This window comes from Rhyacophila brunnea, unplaced genomic scaffold, assembly GCF_057557595.1.
Source record: "Rhyacophila brunnea isolate RB1 unplaced genomic scaffold, BYU_Rbru_1.0 scaffold_8, whole genome shotgun sequence".
In the NCBI taxonomy this organism is placed as follows: Eukaryota; Metazoa; Arthropoda; class Insecta; order Trichoptera; family Rhyacophilidae; genus Rhyacophila; species Rhyacophila brunnea.
In genome coordinates this window covers 38079967-38098740 of record NW_028233350.1, presented here as the reverse complement: position 1 = coordinate 38098740, position 18774 = coordinate 38079967, and the positions used below count along the sequence as shown (strand labels likewise).

The 18774-nt window shown below is 34.5% G+C and overlaps 2 protein-coding genes across 8 annotated transcripts in view; one reads left to right on the top strand and one right to left on the bottom strand.

Annotated features, from left to right (window-relative positions):
* Positions 1-13062, top strand: part of LOC147064198 (phosphatidylcholine:ceramide cholinephosphotransferase 2-like) — a 236505-nt gene extending 223443 nt beyond the window's left edge. For 4 of the 6 annotated variants that reach the window (XM_085959260.1, XM_085959258.1, XM_085959259.1 and 1 more), the window contains one exon: positions 9345-10784. In XM_085959260.1, the coding sequence (XP_085815386.1) occupies positions 9345-10702 (1358 nt within the window). In that variant the 3' untranslated portion in view covers positions 10703-10784. Of the gene's footprint in view, positions 1-8059; positions 8079-9344 lie in introns of those variants that run through there. The other 2 variants (XM_085959261.1, XM_085959262.1) reach the window with 2 other exon arrangements.
* Positions 1-17764, bottom strand: part of LOC147064197 (uncharacterized protein KIAA0930 homolog) — a 64777-nt gene extending 47013 nt beyond the window's left edge. Inside the window, exons 1-3 of one of the 2 annotated variants that reach the window (XM_085959251.1) lie at positions 17267-17764; positions 11744-11904; positions 10783-10965 (exon numbers count right to left, since the gene is read on the bottom strand). In XM_085959251.1, coding sequence (XP_085815377.1) covers positions 10783-10965; positions 11744-11904; positions 17267-17375 — 453 coding nt within the window. In that variant the 5' untranslated portion in view covers positions 17376-17764. The remainder of the gene's footprint in view (positions 1-10782; positions 10966-11743; positions 11905-17266) is intronic. The other variant, XM_085959253.1, reaches the window with a different exon arrangement.
* Between the last annotated feature and the right edge of the window lie 1010 nt (positions 17765-18774).

Here is an 18774-nt window from a genome sequence, read left to right as displayed (position 1 = left end):
CGACTCATTCATTGAATCTCGGAAAATGTAGTAAAAAATGAAGTTGTCGTTAGCGCAACTACCAATGAAAACAAGTGTATAACTTTTCTCTCTACGTACACGGTATTAGGTAGGTACGTGTTTTCGTGCCTCTACAATACGGATCTGGGATCCCTGTGTCGTAAAAATAACCGACCATAGCATTGACAGGAGTATAAACAAACAAATTTGTAGGTAGGGATGTATATCGAAGGAAAATGTATTGACATTTCAAAGTATCAATACTTTTGTTTGACTTTCTCAATTTTATGGACCATTTATTATACATGCGTCGTCTGTTGTGTAGCCAATTAGGAATGTAATTCAATAATTTAAAATATACCGAAACAATGTGTTGCTTTTATTGTTAAAGTGATCCTGTCAAAGCTCAGGTTGGTTCATATTATGTATTAAACATGGACACACAGTGTACAAGTGTCCCAATGTTGAGTGACATTTTAGAAGTTCACTACATTCACGCGTATTCGTGTAAAATTAATACTACTACATAACACATGGTTTCCAGTGTTGCGTGTAGCTTCCTCGTTCGCTTCTAGTGCACTATAATTATATATTAATATGATGTTGTGTTGTAACTCATTAATTATATGTACATTCAGACAATAATAACATTTTATAACGATTCTTCACAATGATGGACTGAATTATTTAACGATATTATCTATCGATGTGTCAATGAACAGATATCGTATGTCCACATTTCAAGATACCATACCTCCAAATAAGTATTTATGAAGATAGTGAACTTAATATATCCATTTCGCCTTTAATTATAAATCGATTTTCTCAAAACATACATTATTTATGTGCACCAACGACAGGTGTATATATATTATATAATATGTCCCTTAGCGACTAACCTATCGATATATACGTCTTGAATACGTACCTACTGCTATAAGAAGATATCTTGTATAAAAACATATAATAATAATAATAAATTGTATTTACATTAGCGTAAAACTAGATATTTTTAACAAAAGAAGTACGATAGGTACTACTTAATATATTGAAATCGAATTGAAATAAAGTATCTCCAGTCTAACCTCTAACTACTGGTACCGTATTGAAAGATAATTTACATATCGATAGTTTTTCACATCCCTAAATATTGTGTACTTATTCAACAATTATAATATATTCACCCCATGTTAATAAATAAATATTAATTGCCTAGGCACATCTGGATATTTCTTATCGCGTTATAATTATCAGCCATGTGAAATTTATTATTATTAGATTATGGGCTTTTATGGAGCCCATAATGTAAAATAATCTATGAAAAATAGAACCAACGACTAAAAAATGACAATCAAAATATGCCTTACTTCCATCGTGGTGGCAGGTACGTCATTCAAAACCGGTTTAGATCACCAATGTTTGCAATAAAACCATTAGTTCGTATGTACTCAGTTAGCCAATAGTATAATGTTTATTTTATTTGCTTCAAATATTATTTGCAATGCGGAGATGATTTTACTAAGAATAAATATGACTTCGCACACATGCGTTCGTCGTTTGTTTATTAATACATTGAAACTACGTACATATTAGTGCTCTAAACTTTCTAGTAAATCAGTCCAACGTAAAAATTTTATATTCTGATATTTTTTTTTCAAAATTACTTGAAAACAAATGAATCCTATTGTCGAATATTGAATGACTTGGGAGGGCGATAAAACTGTAATACATAGAGCCACGAAATTATTGCATACGATCTCATTAAACAGTTTTAAACTAATTAAGCATGTGATATCATAATAGATCCTATCTAGTGTAGTTCACGATTAGCAATAACGATTTCGTATTAGGGAGTTTTCGGCTTACCGGGACTTCTTCCAGTGTCCCCCTGTCGGACGAATCCGCCCCTGAATGCTACGTTGTACGAGGGTGGGTCAATAAGTCCTTAGAAAAGCCGACAAGTGGCGCGACTAGTACTGTAAGCGGTTTGTTTTCATGCAGCGGCACTACCGATTCAGTATGCTGCGAAGTTTCAATCAGATTGGTCGGGTTGTTGTGTGTTTTTCGTACATTTAAAAAAAAAAATTGCTTGTGGAAAATGGAAAAATGGAAAATGGAGAAAATTGAGTTTAGAGCTGTTATTAAACATTTTAATATTAAAGGGTTAACAGCAAAGGAAATAAAAAATGAGTTGGATTTAGTTCACGGCATATCTGCTCCTTCACTTGCAACTATTTATAACTGGTTAAATGAATTTAAACGTGGTCGTACATCAACAAAGGATGAACCACGCTCAGGACGTCCTGTAGAGGTGACTACACCAGAAATGATCAATAAAATCCACGATATGGTGTTAAGTGACCGAAGATTAAAGTTGAGTGAGATAATTGAGGTTACAGGGATCTCAAAAGGTAGCGTCATTTCTATTTTACATGACAAATTGGGCATGAAAAAAATTTCTGCAAGATGGGTGCCGCGTTTGCTCACAGTCGACAATAAACGCAATAGGGTGGTGGCCTCTAAAGCCCTGTTGTCGCTCACGCAACGCAATCCGGATGAATTTTTTCGTCGCTTTGTGACTGTAGATGAAACATGGATACACCACTATACTCCCGAGACGAAAGAACAGTCAAAGCAGTGGATTGCGAAGACAAACCATGTCCAAAGAAGGCGAAAACCGTAAAATCAGCTGGTAAGGTTATGGCTACTGTATTTTGGGATGCACGTGAAATTATTTTCGTTGACTATTTGGAAAAAGGAAAAACAATAACAGGGGATTATTATGCATCTTTATTGGACCAGCTAAAAAACGAAATTGAAGAAAAATGGCCTCATTTAAACAGGAAAAAAATCCTCTTTCATCAGGACAATGCCCGTGTTCACACATGTTTACGATCAATGGCTAAAATTGAAGAATTGAAGTTCGAATTGGTCGACCATCCACCGTATTCGTCAGATTTAGCCCCCAGTGACTTTTTCCTTTTCCCAAACTTAAAAAAATGGCTAAGTGGACAACGTTTTTTTCAAATGAAGAAGTCATCGATCGGACAAATGCTTATTTTGAGGACCTTCCGAAAACTTATTTTTCTGACGGTTTAAAAAAAATTGAGAAACGTCTAACCAAGTGTATTGAGCTCCAAGGAGATTATGTTGAGAAATAAAAAAAAAAATACAAAAATAAAAACTGTTTTAATGCTTTTTTCTAAGGAATTATTGACCCACCCTCGTACATTGGCAGGCAGCACGATTGCAAACAAGAAAAAAACATAATAGGCTCGGAAACTCGGAAAAACAATGGAGACGTTTACGGTGCGAAGTTTTGTACGATTGTAATTTTATTTTCTACCGATGTGTTCAATGAAAACAAGCGTAGAGGAACGCTGCAACGGGGAAAGCATGTACTAAACATTAAAATAATCCCGTCCGAATAGTCTTCCTTCTGATCAAATTAACGTTAGCCACAATGTAAAACATTAGTACGTGTAAGTACGTATATGTAGTAAACAATTTTAAATATTGCGTTTATTATTAAACCTTCATGGAATGCCTACAATAAAATAAAGTAAACCAAGAGTTAGGTACATAATATTATGTCTGTGTTCGAATTAATATATTCATAGTGTTTCATTTTGGAATTATTATTCGACTTCGATCGAATAAAGAAGTGATATTGCACTAAATAAGCATAATATTAGTGGATTCAATAAAGTAAACATATATTTTGTCACCTATTTACCTACTACTAGTATTAAGCTGATACAAATAATATTATCTTTTCATTTAAAATCATCTGATCGAATTTACATTGGACATGGAGTCAATGTTTTTGAATATGATTAAAATATCGTTGATACGGAATCTATTTTTACAACATACATGTATGGGTTAGTTCAGAAGGACTCTACACGTATTTGGGAGTGTAAAAATATAGTATTGGCATTAAATATATAAAGTTAATATGGTTATGTAATAAAAATATACGATTGGGAATTAATAGGTTAGGAGTAGTTTTCATGTCACATAGGTACATATTTATATATGACACAGGATTCGAACATGTTACTAGTTTGTATGAAAAAATATAACCATTTTATTACCAACATTTGAGCGTAGGATATCCTATGGAAGGGCATTGTGATAAACTGTCGTTATTATTTTCATAGCAACTGTACATAATTTGAATGTTTTAGCTCGACTTCAAAAACTAAAAACGTTAATAAACATGTAGAAATATTTACATTTTTCGATTTGAGAAAAAGATCTCATTTACACAATTTAACTTTCGTCGCCGATGCACTTGTATTAGTTCTATCCTCAGCACCGCACGTATAGTCAGTTGGCATTCTTATTAGATGTGTAGGTACCTACTCTGTGGGCAGGCACAATTATTGGAAAGGACGACACTAATTCAACCTCTGAAAAACGGATATTTATTTCGCTATGTCGACTATCGTGGAATATCTTAGGTTAGCTGTGTAGTCGTGTGTAGTGTATACCTAGGTATTGTATAATATGTCCTACAGTGTTGCCACCTTTTTCTATGTTGATTATAGTACCAAAGGGTAAAAATTATAGTATTTCTGAAAAAACTATAGTACAGGAACATTTTTCGTCTCGAATCCTTCAAAATTATAGTATTTTAGGTATATTTACCTAAAATTATAGTATTTTACATTTTTCGCGGTTTAACAATTATAGTATTGTACTATAATAGAGTAAAATTTCATTACATTGATCATAGGACAATAGTGTTGCCAACCGTACTATAATTATTATAGTACGGTTGGCAACACTGAATTGTCCTATGACCTATGTAATGAAATTTTACTCTCGATATGTATAATTCCATTTTACCAGTAGTACATTTCTGTTGCAATATTATTAAATATACAAACACATAAATTAATATACCTACTTAATAACAGGTTGCTTATTTAATCTCATATTTCTTCTAATATTAATAAGACATTAAACCACAATTCAGGTTTCAATAAAAATATATACCTACTGACAATATAAAACAATGTAAATAATAAAGTACTTACTTAAAATAAAAATAAATTATTAATGTCTGTAATTTCATTAAAACGTCTCTTTCGACTATCAGAAAAAAACAATGGCTATTCGGATGTTAACCATTTATTTTATACTATGCGTTTGCAACCGAGAAATAAATTAATTGTTAATAATGTTGCACGGAAATCAGTAGAGTAGCCCACCGAATCGACTAAAATAAAATAACTGTTATCTTATCTACATTCCTACTAAAGATTTCGGTATGCTTATCATACCTATATTAATTGATGTCAACAAAAATGGATATTTTTGTGATATCGGTCGGGGTTGGTCGATGCCTACATTTTTAGTGTAGTTTTATTATAATTGTTGTGAAAAGGAAACTCACTTCCACTTCCAATTACAATTTTTAAACTACTGATTTCCGGAATCGTTTTTACAGTATGTACCTACACTAATATTATAAACAAATGATAAAACCTCTTTGTTGGGTCCATAATATTATGTTATAAATTTGAAAAAATATAATCCATTTGCGGGAAACGCATTATCAATATTTAAATAATTAAATTGTGCTATGTTTGCTATTATGTATATTGCTTTTAAATACTTGCTTGCTGTATATATATACCTATAACGATTCAGATAACTAGATACTACACTAATTGGTAATTTGAATCAATTGAACAAAACTATGCATAAACATTCTAAATCTAAACACAATAATATTGATAATTCATGCGGGTAATGAATGGTACAATAAATTTGTGTACTTATTTTGAACAATAAAATCGTGTATGGTATTATGATATAGCTATTCTCATATTATTATCTATGTGTATAACTATATAATAGGTAGGTAAAATTTAATTAATTATTGTCTATTGATAATAATTGTACCCACATACAGATTAATTGCCTACCGATTCTCGTGATTACCAAGAGTTTGCATTAATTTTTAACACTATAATATGACTGCGTTTAATAATAAAATACACATTTTGTAGTTGTATTATTATGGCTGTAGCATGTTGGAATTTTCATTCTTTCCATTGTCGTCATAATAATAATTATACCGCGTGCCAGTCGCAATTTGAAATTAAATGCTTCGCGAAAAAAATAATGTCCCGCCCCACTGCGAATGAATTAATAATTGAATTATGAACAAAATAAAATTAAAAAATAATCGATAAGATGTCAAAATTCTGGATGTATAGGCAAAATTCCAAGAAAGCAGCTAGTCATTTTCTATTTAGCTGACTCATTTATCTGTTTTGTCTTGGCTTCCTGCTTAGTGCTTAATTAGGGCCGTTTGAAGTAGACTTTGTGCATCGATATTCGATACTTTTCTACCGATACGATGTACGATATCAGTATGTATAATTTTTTGCCACTATCTAACCATGCGCTATTTTATCTCTGGTTGAAATATTTAAATGCTGAATCGTAATTGCGATGTATTAGAATATTTTAGCGATTATTTTCAACGTAGTTTTTCGACATTTTAGCTCCGGATATAGATGTGAAAACATAAAGTATTTTGTTTTATATGTTATTATGTTCGTTGTTTCCCAATAAAAATATGTAGAAATAATACACTATTATGAAGTTAATAAGTCGACGGTTGTTGTGGCTCAAACTGTTAAAAACATCCAACCCCTCAGTGTGATCAGCGAAGCTATTCTATACACACGGCGGCTATCGACGGTGGCTTATCATATTTATATATCGAGGCGGTTAATTGTTACAATTTTAACTTTAAGTACTGTCAAAAAGTGTTTTGGTTTAACTACCCCTCTCTTGGCTGTGTTAACTTTTAGAGCGAGTTAGACAGTTTTGACAGTTTAGTTTAGACGGTTAACTTATAACAATAATAATTTATCATATTTATGTATTGTTATTATAATTATTATAATAGCAATACACAAATATGATAAAAGTCATAATATTTATCACTTTAGCCGTCGATAGCCGCCTAGTGTATATAATAAATCCACAGCATTATGAACTATTTTTATTGCATAACGAAATAAATAATATACCGTAAAATGGAGTGATATTAAAATTAAACCAAAGCTATTTTCAAAACTTTTGTACGTAAGTATCTTTAAAAGTAGTTATTCCGCACGGCTAATTAAGATTACATAATTATATCATGATTATTTTTTCTAAATAAAATATTGCATTTTTGTAGTATTAAAAAGTTTCGATAGTTTTCTTTTGATACGATACTGATACCAAGTATCAATACTTTTTCGTACAATATGACGGGCCTATGAAAAATATTTTCATTATAGAAAACGTCATCTGCCAAGAGATGGCGTTAGTTTTCGTAGCGGCAGCGTGCGGTAAACAAGTCGGCGGCTGCGAGTGACGAGTGGCGTGCCTCACGTCAGGTCAGACTGTCAAAAAGTTTGTTCCTGTTGCTCATTTCATTGTACACTCATCAAATTGAAATTGCAGACATCGCTGATTGCAGTCGCCCGATTTAATTGAAAGTGGTTGCCAATAAAAACAAATCGCGAATTACATCGTAATTGCGCTACTTTTTACATTACCACAAAGCAAACTATTAGATGTATGTTTAAACAGTTTTATCGTGATGATAAAGTTATGTGTTACAGTTACGAAAATTGTTTATTTTATTGTTGCCCTAGGCAGCTTTCATTGACCGCTAGGTTACCTGTACGCAGCTAGTGTTCAAAATAATATTTACTTACAAGGTGGGTTTATTCGATTATTGTGAATACGTGAGGCTTCCTTCGACATTGAGGCGAATTAAATTTAAACCTGCCGCTTGCAGTCAGCTATTTTAATTCGCGCGTTCAACAACATTTCCGAAACGCGATTATCAGTAAATAATTAATACCATGTGCAGCTCCTGTTTTGTCATTCTATAAAATATTATTATTATTAATATTATTCGCGTGAAAGTAGAGTGAAAACAGCCAAGTGAAATATTCTTAATTGCAAATCTCCGACAGATGCCAATTAGGCTTTCGAATAACATTAATGCCGACCGCCAAGAGTTCTTTCACTCGCACTTCGGAATGAAAACATGAGTAAATTACTTATTAATTTAATAATAATAGGTACTATGTATATTCTCTTTTTTAATCAACTGGTTAAAATGTTTAAAAAACCTGTATGTCAAATCGTCAAGAGTGTGATAGATATTTATAAAACGATACCTATGTATTTTGTGGTGTTTGATTTATATTGACGAGGTACATACCTATCATGCGGCCGGAAAATGAGGGTGAATTGAAATATTATTATCTATGCATTTTATTTTACGTGAAATTATGCACTATGTAGTAACCATGACAACAATAATATAAGTAATAAACCGTACAGAAGCGAAGATTTTTGGATGTTTATTTTTGTACCGTTACGATTTTCGGTTATGTAGTTTGAAAAATGACGTAAATAACGCTAATAATTAGGTTTTCTAGTACATGTCATGGCTTTTCTCTTTGGATTATAACGTTTTTGTGTCCACCGCCCATAGAATTAAAGCAGGTCAAATATTCCTTACATTGTACCTACTTTATTAGTGCCTACTTAATTCGTTATGTCAAATACTATCTGTGAAGATAATAATAACTTTAAGCAAATCATTATCCTGTATTAGGTACTTAATCTGATATAGGTATAATAATATATCAGTAGCGAAGGGTGGAGGTAGGCTGTGGGAGATCTGACATAAATAGTGCACACTAAACTTTGTCAGTTGGTTCGGTAGGGTAACCTTATAGATAAAAAATATTCTTCTATCTATAAAATATCTAAAATTATGTACCTAAGTATCATTTACTTAATGACATCATTTTAGATGTTTTATATAGTTACCTATGCATATAAGAATATTTTTTTTTTTAATCTATTATGTATTTGGTTTACTTAGATAGGTTTAATTGAATTTTAAAAACTAACTAGTAATAGGTAGGTACCATCTGCAAATTGTATTCTTAGTTCAATGAAAATAAATAACTATGACTGTAAAGTTTACTAGTGTGCACTATTTATGTCAGACCTCCACAGGCCTACCTCCAGCCTTCTACATTGATATAATACACGGCTCTTTTTTTTAAATGGTGCCAGAATTCACTTGTGAAGCTTTTTACTAAAGAAAATTATATTCAAATATCATTCTAAGTGAAATTTAAAGCAGATGTTTTGAAATGTAAAAAATAAAATAATTTTTATAATGGTTTGTCAAAATAGTTTATCCTACTTCAAAATTTCACATTCAAAAGAATCTATTTGTGCCTGCCCATGTTATTTGATTTTTCGGCTGTCTGAATTGTTTTTATTTTCCATTTCAGGCACTTTCCCTGTTCAGTCCGGTTGGATGACAGTGTCCGGCGAGAACGCTCTCCCCTCGAAGGACCCCCCGAACTTCGCTGAGCCCTTGGTGCAGTCTGTGCGCACTTACCTCGCCGGCGAGCCGCACAAGATCGTTGTCCGGGTGCTCCCCCGGCCTGAACCGCAACCCGAACCCGGTGACGCGCCCGTCACTGCTCACCTCGATCATGAGAACGAGAACACCCTTCTTAAGAGAAACGACTTGAACAACAATTCCAAAAGCAAGATCTCCACTCACAAGAACGACGAGGAACGCCAAAATTCCGAAACACGCCGGCCTGTGGACGGCGGCGGAATGCCGAGCGCCGCGGAGCGCATGCAGCGCCAACCCCTCTTGGGACGCGGTCCCAAGCAGGACTCTCGGGCGGCCGTGGTGCCCGATGACGTCCGGCCTGACCGAGAAGACCACCCTTCAGGGTCGAACCCTGACCTGCCTAACGGAGACTTTCAGATAGAGATTCCGGCGGCGAGCCGCGAGGACGGATTCCCCAAAGAGATATGGAAGACAGTCCTCTCCTTCCTTTTTCTGTTCATGTGCATAACGATAAACATGCTATCCCTGTCTTTGGTTCATGAGCGTTTGCCTGACCGGAAGACGTATGGTCCGCTCCCTGACATCTTTCTGGACAACGTGGCCCCCATCGAGTGGGCGCTCAACGCTTCAGAGATTATCATCATGATATCATCGAGCACGGCAACGGCCGTCATCGTATTCCACAAACACCGCTTCATTGTGGCGCGCCGCATGTTTCTCATTGTGGGCTTGCTGTACCTGTACCGCTCGGTCACCATGTACGTAACGGTGCTGCCCGTGTCCAGCACCACCTACTACTGTAGTCCCAAAGCCAACCACACCACGCCCCTGCTCATCCTGGAACGCATGGCCTACCTGCTGTCAGGCTTTGGGCTTAGCATCAACGGCAAGCACACGTACTGCGGCGACTCAATCTACAGCGGCCACACCATGATTTTGGTGCTGAGCTACCTCATCATCGCAGAGTACAGCCCGCGGCGGGTACAGGCACTGCATTGGGCCGCGGCGGCTGCCGCACTCGCAGGTGTCCTCTTGCTGCTATTGGCGCATGCGCACTACGTGGTAGATGTGGTCATCGCCTACTACATCACTACGAGGATCTTTTGGACCTACCACACCATGCCGGGCCGGCTGCTGCGGCGTGCCGCCCCCGGCATGATCTCTAGAGAATGGTGGTATGTGATATTCAAGTACTTCGAGAAAAACGTCCGGGGACCGGTCCCCCGACAGTACAACTGGCCGCTCCCATGGCCCAAGACCAAATTGTTCAACCGGCTGAGCTAGTGTCGCCGTCGTTGCGAAAAGCTTTCGCGTGCAAAACTTTATGCCCCGCGTCGCGGTGACGCCCCCCTATTGACACTCACCTTTTGCGAATGCCTCTTGAGAACCTGCAACTCCTTGGGGCTGGTGCGAGTGCAGATGGCGAGGGTGAGAGTGTAGTCGAACTGGTGAATGATGAGGTTGAGGTAGACCGTCTCCTCCCAGTCGATGTCGGGGTCCCCAATGGGTAGCTTCTTGGAGTCCTTCCGGAACACGTCCACAGAAGTCTGCGCATGCAACAGTGCAACGGTCAAATGACAGACTTTATTTAGATTGTTATAGTGATGCGGGAGTGCCCGGGGATGGTAATTCTTTTGGCTGTGAACGTCGGCTCGTTGTCCGAGTGTAATCTAATATATATTAAGAACTTTTAAAAAGGCACGAATCGTATTCAGCTTTGCTATGAAAGAGACAGTTCCGCCATTTGATTAAATCGGACAAAGCGGGGGGCCACTTTGATGGTTACAAATAATTATGTTTATTTAATATGGATCCCGTTGGCTTCGCTTGATGTATGGCGCGTTTGCGAAACGCCGTGTGCAGCTCTCATTGCAGTCATAATTATATTTGTCCTGTTCAGATTTCGGCTCGATTATTTTACTCTTACTTATGTAGCAGGCCTAGGTGTTTTATTTGAAAGGAACTATTTCTCCAAATGTAGCATAGAAATTATTTATTTACCCATCTACTCTTGTGAATGTTGCCTTAATCCGCAATGTATCTCTTACAAATCAATGATTATGAAATAAGGACCGTCTGCAGTGTGAATAAGGTATAACATTATATTAATGATAAATAAATGAAGAAGTCATTTTTCTACTAATTAAGTGAAGTCATTTAATTCTAAATCGGGCAAATTATATTTACTATATTAATTATTTTGTAAAATAAAAATCGATAGTGTTAAATTTTGTAAGTGATTCCTTATTTTGCCGTGGACATTTTTATAATCGCGTTAAATGAACTGATAAATTAGAAAATATACAAAAACATTATTGATGTTACCTCATATTTGGGGAGATATCTAGATGATCCTTTGACGTGTTTCTTGCGTACAAAGAAAAGAAGGTCGTCGCAGTCTATCGCCTGCTCGTCTTGGAATAAGAAATGACGCACAAACAAATCTGTCCAGTATGTTGTTCCTTGGAGTACGACGAATCCCGAATCTAGAACGTAATGAAATAACACATCGTAAAGATTTCATAGTTAATAATAAATTTATATCGTTTGTGCAGTTCAGTAGAGATCTTGACTGTGATAGACATAGGTTATTTTTTTATATAAACGATTAGGTACCCAGGTTATAAATTCTGCTAAATCACCTGTAACAATTTTTCAATATGTGTCGTCACCATCGAGTATTGATTCTGCTAGAATATACAAAATATAAACGTAAATGCTTTCATCAAAACTTGTCATAAAATGAATTAAGTGTTCTGTACATGTAGTATCATTCCATATTATTATTATGAAATTTTCTTGACTAAAAAAAAGTTGTCGTTATGAACGAATAATGTGTACTATTTTCTCAATGCCAATGTTTAAAATTGATATTTTTTATAAGACATGTATTTTAATCTTACAATAGGTATGAAAAATTATCTCCATGTCAACTGTATTGTAAAACATTTTAAAAGAAAAAGTGCCTTCGATATGGTAAATATCTTGAGATGAATCTACCCCGTTTAGAGTTTGGGGTAGGTTTTTTCTAGCTTTATACTGCCTTAGCAAAACAGACTCCTGAATAAAATTATCCATATTGTCTCTATATATTTTGTTAATAAGTGTTGAAAAGATGTCATCTATAATTAGCAACCTGGGAGGAAACTGTGATGTTTCTTCAATGTGCATTATGTAAAATGTGTATTGTTATAAATAATATATTCTAAATCCGCAACCGTATATTACTTCTTCGTATAGAACTATTTGGCGTACTCAATTTTGTTGAAAGTACACTAATACTCCTACGGAATCTCCTGTCGATCATCGATACATTAATCTGTAATATTTCCAGATAACTTATTGTATCCATCTCAAACTCTATTGGTATCCTAAGGCTTCACACATACATTATGAAAAAATTACACGTGGATACCAAAATGTGTTCAAAACAAAGAAAAAACTATGATGGACCATTTTTCTACATTTTGTACATCAATAATTATAATTTGTCTATTGTATTAATATGAATAATTTGAAAGGTGAATAGTTCAAAATGAAATCAAAAACCTTTTGCTTTGGCAAATCCGTGCAGCCTGAGTGCACATTTTTTTACATTCCCCATTTTTTTTTGAACCTTTGTTGAATAAAATAATAAATGTGTTAAAAATACCATTGTAATAGTTTTTTTTTTCAACCTTAAGATCTTTTCGATCACACAACAGGACTAATATCTATGAAAGAATTAGGGGATGATGTTGTATTCAAAAAAAATGTATTGATACAGTATTCATTTGGCATTGACAATAGCCTTTTTATGTCGGCCTTTACAAAGATTACATATTAGAAAGAAAAGTCTTTATACTGACTGATTTGAATCAGAAAATAGTGATAAAATACAATTTCAGCATTTTGCAGTTGAATTTAAAAAATATATATATCATTAAATAACACAACGCAGTTAAGAATTGGAGGGCTCTGGGGTTATTTGTGGCAACTAATTTTTGTACAGAGAAAAGGCCTTAAGGTAACAACCGAATTAGATAAAATAATAGAAAAAAATATTTAGGTATATTGAATATGAGATGATTTATTTTGCATCTGTTTCAGCATACTCATAAAAACATCAATTCCATGCAAATAATTGTGAGGATCAGAACCAGTTTGTCCAACCCACAAAAACAAAAAATCTGAGTTAGAGATCTCATTGCTATTAAATATAAATTTTTTATCAGATTGAAATATGACATCACTAAAAATTTATGAAACTGCCATCTAAAGTCATTTCTTGCAATCACATAAAATAATTCATTATGAGTATCATATTTGTCTATTCCACATACAAATGGCGGACAAGTCTGGCAATCGTGAAATGTTGTGAGAGACATGAAGATTTTTTGACAGTTAACAGTTACTTTAACTGGCTTTAGCGTCGTGGGTCCGAGGTTCGAATCCCGGGTCTGGCAAGTACACATACTGTTTTTTAATTTGTGTATGAGTCAGAGTATGAACCTAATAGGTTGAGCAAGTGGCTGACATCCATTTCTCCTAAAAAACAAGATCTGTTAATACGACCTTCACAATCTTATTCGGATCGGACATGGTCAGAAACAGTGAATATAAAACCAAAAACATTTTGTAATAATAAATTATAATATATTGAAACACTGAGTTTTTTTTCAATGAATCGATAACACTAATTATCTTAGAACTGAATAATTGTGGGTTGGACAAGCTGGTTCTGGTCCACACAATTAATAGTAAGTATGTATTATTAATTTTATTCTGCAATATTCCGAGTGGCTTGTTAAAAAATTTATGTATTCCATTGTATGGTGTTGGGTCGTGAATCCTAGAGAGAGCAAAGTAATTATTACTGCCATTGACATGTGGCGTCGTGCCGAATGTTTTAAATATCTTAGAGCAGAGCACAACTAAACAATCAGTCATCCAGAGACTCTGTCGACAATATGTTGCAAGGCGTATTCTGCAATTTTTCAGACTGCTTATCGTGGACCAGAGAACTTCGTGTGGTCTTCAAGGAAAGCGAAACAGGGTAAGAGGAGAATCAAAAGATTTGAATATAAGCAAAAGGTGACTGAAAAGAAAAAATTATGTGGAAGAATAGAAGGGTGAACCCGTTGAATTTTTTTAATCCCACAAAGGGGGGGGGGGCTGACAAGACCCTAGCTTGGGGGCCCAGCGTGGCGGTTTAACACGATAAGTAAGATTAACATATATCACAAATTAACTAATAGTAAAAAAACAGTCTCCTGCGGCGCAGCACTATTTTCCTACATGAATGTTAACATATTAAAATATGTGGTTGTGCAATGCAATTTTTCGACTATTTTATGTCAAGACTCAATAATTCCATAATTCAAATAAATAAATACAAAAATATTCTAAATAGTAAATAACCCCTTAATTTTACCTCAAATACCATTTGGAAAATGCTACTTGGGAGCAACACACTGCTTTTAATCCTTTCCACGCGGACGGCATACCCGTTTGTGCCCTCATTGTTTGGGCCATTTGATATAATTAGCATGTTCTTTAAATGTGGTAATTAAATGCTCCGCGGTCAACAAGTTAACCTTAGCGATAGGTAGGAAGTCCCGCCAAAGATCCTCACCTGGGGCCTTATGTTCTAACTTGTGACATTAAGTCACCCGACGACATGACGTAATTGTGACGTAAGCCAATACACGGTCGAGGCAAGCCGCCCAACGCACACGGCTGAAACACCTATTTGTGTATGGGGACAATGGATAACGCCAGTGTTTGAGCAGCATTAATTTCTCGAATGCTATTATCACTCCGGTAGTATGTCACAATGATGTAATATGACATCATGTCAACCGGGCGACTTGGACTCGCAAGTTCTAACATAAGGCCCCTGGGGGCCCGCTTCAAGATGTGGGGGGCCATGGTTGGATTGTTTCAGATATTTTGTATCTACGAGCGCTTTGGTCCCCCTTTCCACATTTTTAAATTTAAAAGTTTTGTAAAATTTTGTTATTTTACAATACATACCTACTTGAATATAAAAGGATAACTAAAGTACGCAGGTTTCTATAGTAGATACCAAAAACATGTGATATAATCAGTCGTCTTCGCTGGTAATAGTTAATTTAATTCTTTCAAACGTGTGACTTTTGCCCGGTCTACAATCTTCAGTTGTTTATGCTCTTGTCAAAAAGTAGAGGTTAGTTATTTTCATTAATTTTCTCTAAATAAACACAATTATTGGACATTACCTAATTATTAACTGCAGCAGGTAACATTTATTTTCAATGAATAGAAGTTTTTCAAATTTAAATAAAATTCAAATACCTACAATTAACTGTAATTTTTTTAAATTATTAGTTTTCAAAATATTACAAATTCTGCCTTTTAAATTTGGCTGCTCTCGTGCAGTGCACATTTGGAAGGAAGGAATATTATAAATTATCTAAATATATGTATGGTATAATGCAGCGCGCGAAATGGAATATTTTATGAACCCGAGCGCTCGATAAGTTTATGAAAATATTAACATAGTTATTTAATAATTGTATATGCATTTTAAAAAAATAAGTGCGCTATATTTTTCTTTCATATGCATATCTAGCACAGACGGTCAAATTAATGTGTCCACGAGACGGAGTGATGATTTTGGGGATTTCACGAACAGGAACGGCACTCCGGTCATTTCGAGCCCTGGTATAATGGCATAATGGCATAATTTTAGATATTTTATAGATAAACGAATATTTTCTATCTAATATCTATTATGATTTAGTTTAGGCAAGGTTTAATAGAATTTTAAAAACTAATAAGCACCACCTGCAATTAATTTGTATTCTTAGTTCAATGAAAACAAATAAGTATGACTGACAAAGCTTAGTGTGCACTATCTATGTCAGATCTCCACAGCTTACCTCCACCCTTCACCACTGATATAATAATATACAACTTCTCAAGTGATGGAAAAATAGTAAGTATCAGGAAACAATAATTGACGCTGTTTGTTTCAAAGTCAGTCATCTCCATATTTCGCCATTTTGAGATAATCGCAAAAACCACCAAACATATTAATTTAGGACTGCAAATAGAATATTTTCTATTACACACATATTAGTAATCAATTAGAAAAAGCGAATATCGAAATGAAAACTCGTTAACGTCATTACAATTAATAAAAAATCATCTTTAAAGTTAGTCGTCAAATATAAAAAATGGAGGTCGATGAATACCTATAAACGATTTTGCAATCAACTTCATACATTGGAAAATTACCTACTTACCGAATCAAGAAAAGTAAATTTGGAGGTTTAAGACTTTGAAACTAATGGCCTCAATTCAAACTGTAGAAAAGACAAATATTACAACGCTTTCCTATGCATGCAGTGACATAAATTGGGAAACCAGGTACCTACTAACAGATAATGCAAGGGCAGCAAATTATAGTAAGTACCTACTTACTTCGTTGTGTAAATACCTAGGTATTAAAATCTTTTGAGTGGCCTTCGAAAATGTTTCCCAAGATGAGATAAATATTATTTAAACATGACAGGGGTTTCATTTCCGTGTACTTACATTAATAAAGAAAATTTACATTTTTGTATCGGTACCCCATAGATTAGTAACTTTTTTTTTAAATTTAATGATTTAGAAAACTTTGGCGTTGATTTGACCATAAATACCCACCGACCTATTTATAGGATAAAAAGTGACAGTTAAATGTCAAAAGTTACCGCCATCTATCCATTCACTTCAATAGCATGAATACACGAAAATATAAATAAGTAGGTAGGAAGGCATGTACCGAAGTAATTCATAAAAATAAACAATTAATAATTTAAATATAATATAAAATATATTTACCATCTTTCAGCAATTGCCGCATCTCTTTGGTGCGTTGAAAGTTGATTTCTTCTAAAAGCTGCTCCAGAGCGCTTGGAGCTTTTAAAAGGGATGCAGGGTTGAATGCCATTTTCTTCTTATAGTCAATTTAATTATTGATAATTACACAAATTAATTAGTGAATTCACGCGACTGTAAAATCAAAATATTTCATTTTCTGATAATTAATATATTTTTAAATAATTTATTTGCTTAGCCCCCCGGTGTAGCACTTATTTTATAACCATTATTATAAACCGTCTTGTAACGCGTCGCACACCCACCGGAATAAATATTTCAATCGAAACATTACATATTTGATGAAAGCATTAGTGTTTTATAAAATAAAGATTCTTTGCGGTGCAGTAAATGTTTAGTTTGGTTAGTCATGAAGTGACATGAAAAGATGACTCGTCCAGTAATTTTACTCGTAACTACACACTACACAGAAATCGATTTTCATTTTTGTTGGTTGACTGTTTCGCGTTTTCTCCGTTCGCAGCGCTGTCGACTTTCGAACAGCTGTTTTGGGTCATGGTTTTTTTTAAATACATTTCCCGCGGAATATGGCTATTGAATCCGAAAACGAAAATAGTTTTGTTTTTCTTTTTTATAAGAATCAACAATAATTATTATATTACTCACAAGTCTTACAAACGCAACTAAAAAGAGCTCAAATAATATAATTTGAAAAACGATCTAATAAATAAAATTTGATCTGATAAGTAGGCTTACCATACGTCCTGGTTTGACCGGGATTGTCCCGGTTTCACACATTGGTCCCGGCGTCCCGACCTGTTTGGCATTTTGTCCCGGCTGTTTCGCGTATGAATGATTGTCATTAATAAATTATCATGATTGACCGTAGTAGCGTATATTATGTGATGAGACAGCGGGAAAGGTTGCGAAAAAAAATTATTATAGCGAGAAGTACGGACTGGTAATATAAATAAATAAAATAATTTAAATTTTTACTGCAGGAGGTCTGCATTCTTTTTTTGTACATACCTACTTAAATCAATGTTTGGTGGTTTAATTTGTTTCTTTGCCATATATACTGTTCCTGTCCCGGTTTAGAGCTTCATAATTATGGTAAGCCTACTGATAAGGGTCTTATCAAGAATTTCAATGTTATAGTGTTATCTAAGACGTTATCTACCCATCACGTTTTAAGAAACTAGTAGGAAGGTAGGTATACAATATAATATTATTAAGTATATTGATACATTGATAACATATTATCTGCGCACCACATTAAAAACAATAAATAACATTGACACAATAGTCTTTAAAAATAAATGAATGCCAAAAATATAAAATCTTCAGTGATTCTATATAAAAATCGCTTAAGACAATTTGCAAGTGGCAACTTCCACATCATGAATCCATTCTTCAAGAAAAGGTCATCCCGTTAATGGACGTGGAGATCCCAGCAATTATTGATCTTATCTCTCTATCTAGTATCTAGAATGCGGAAAATATCACCAGCA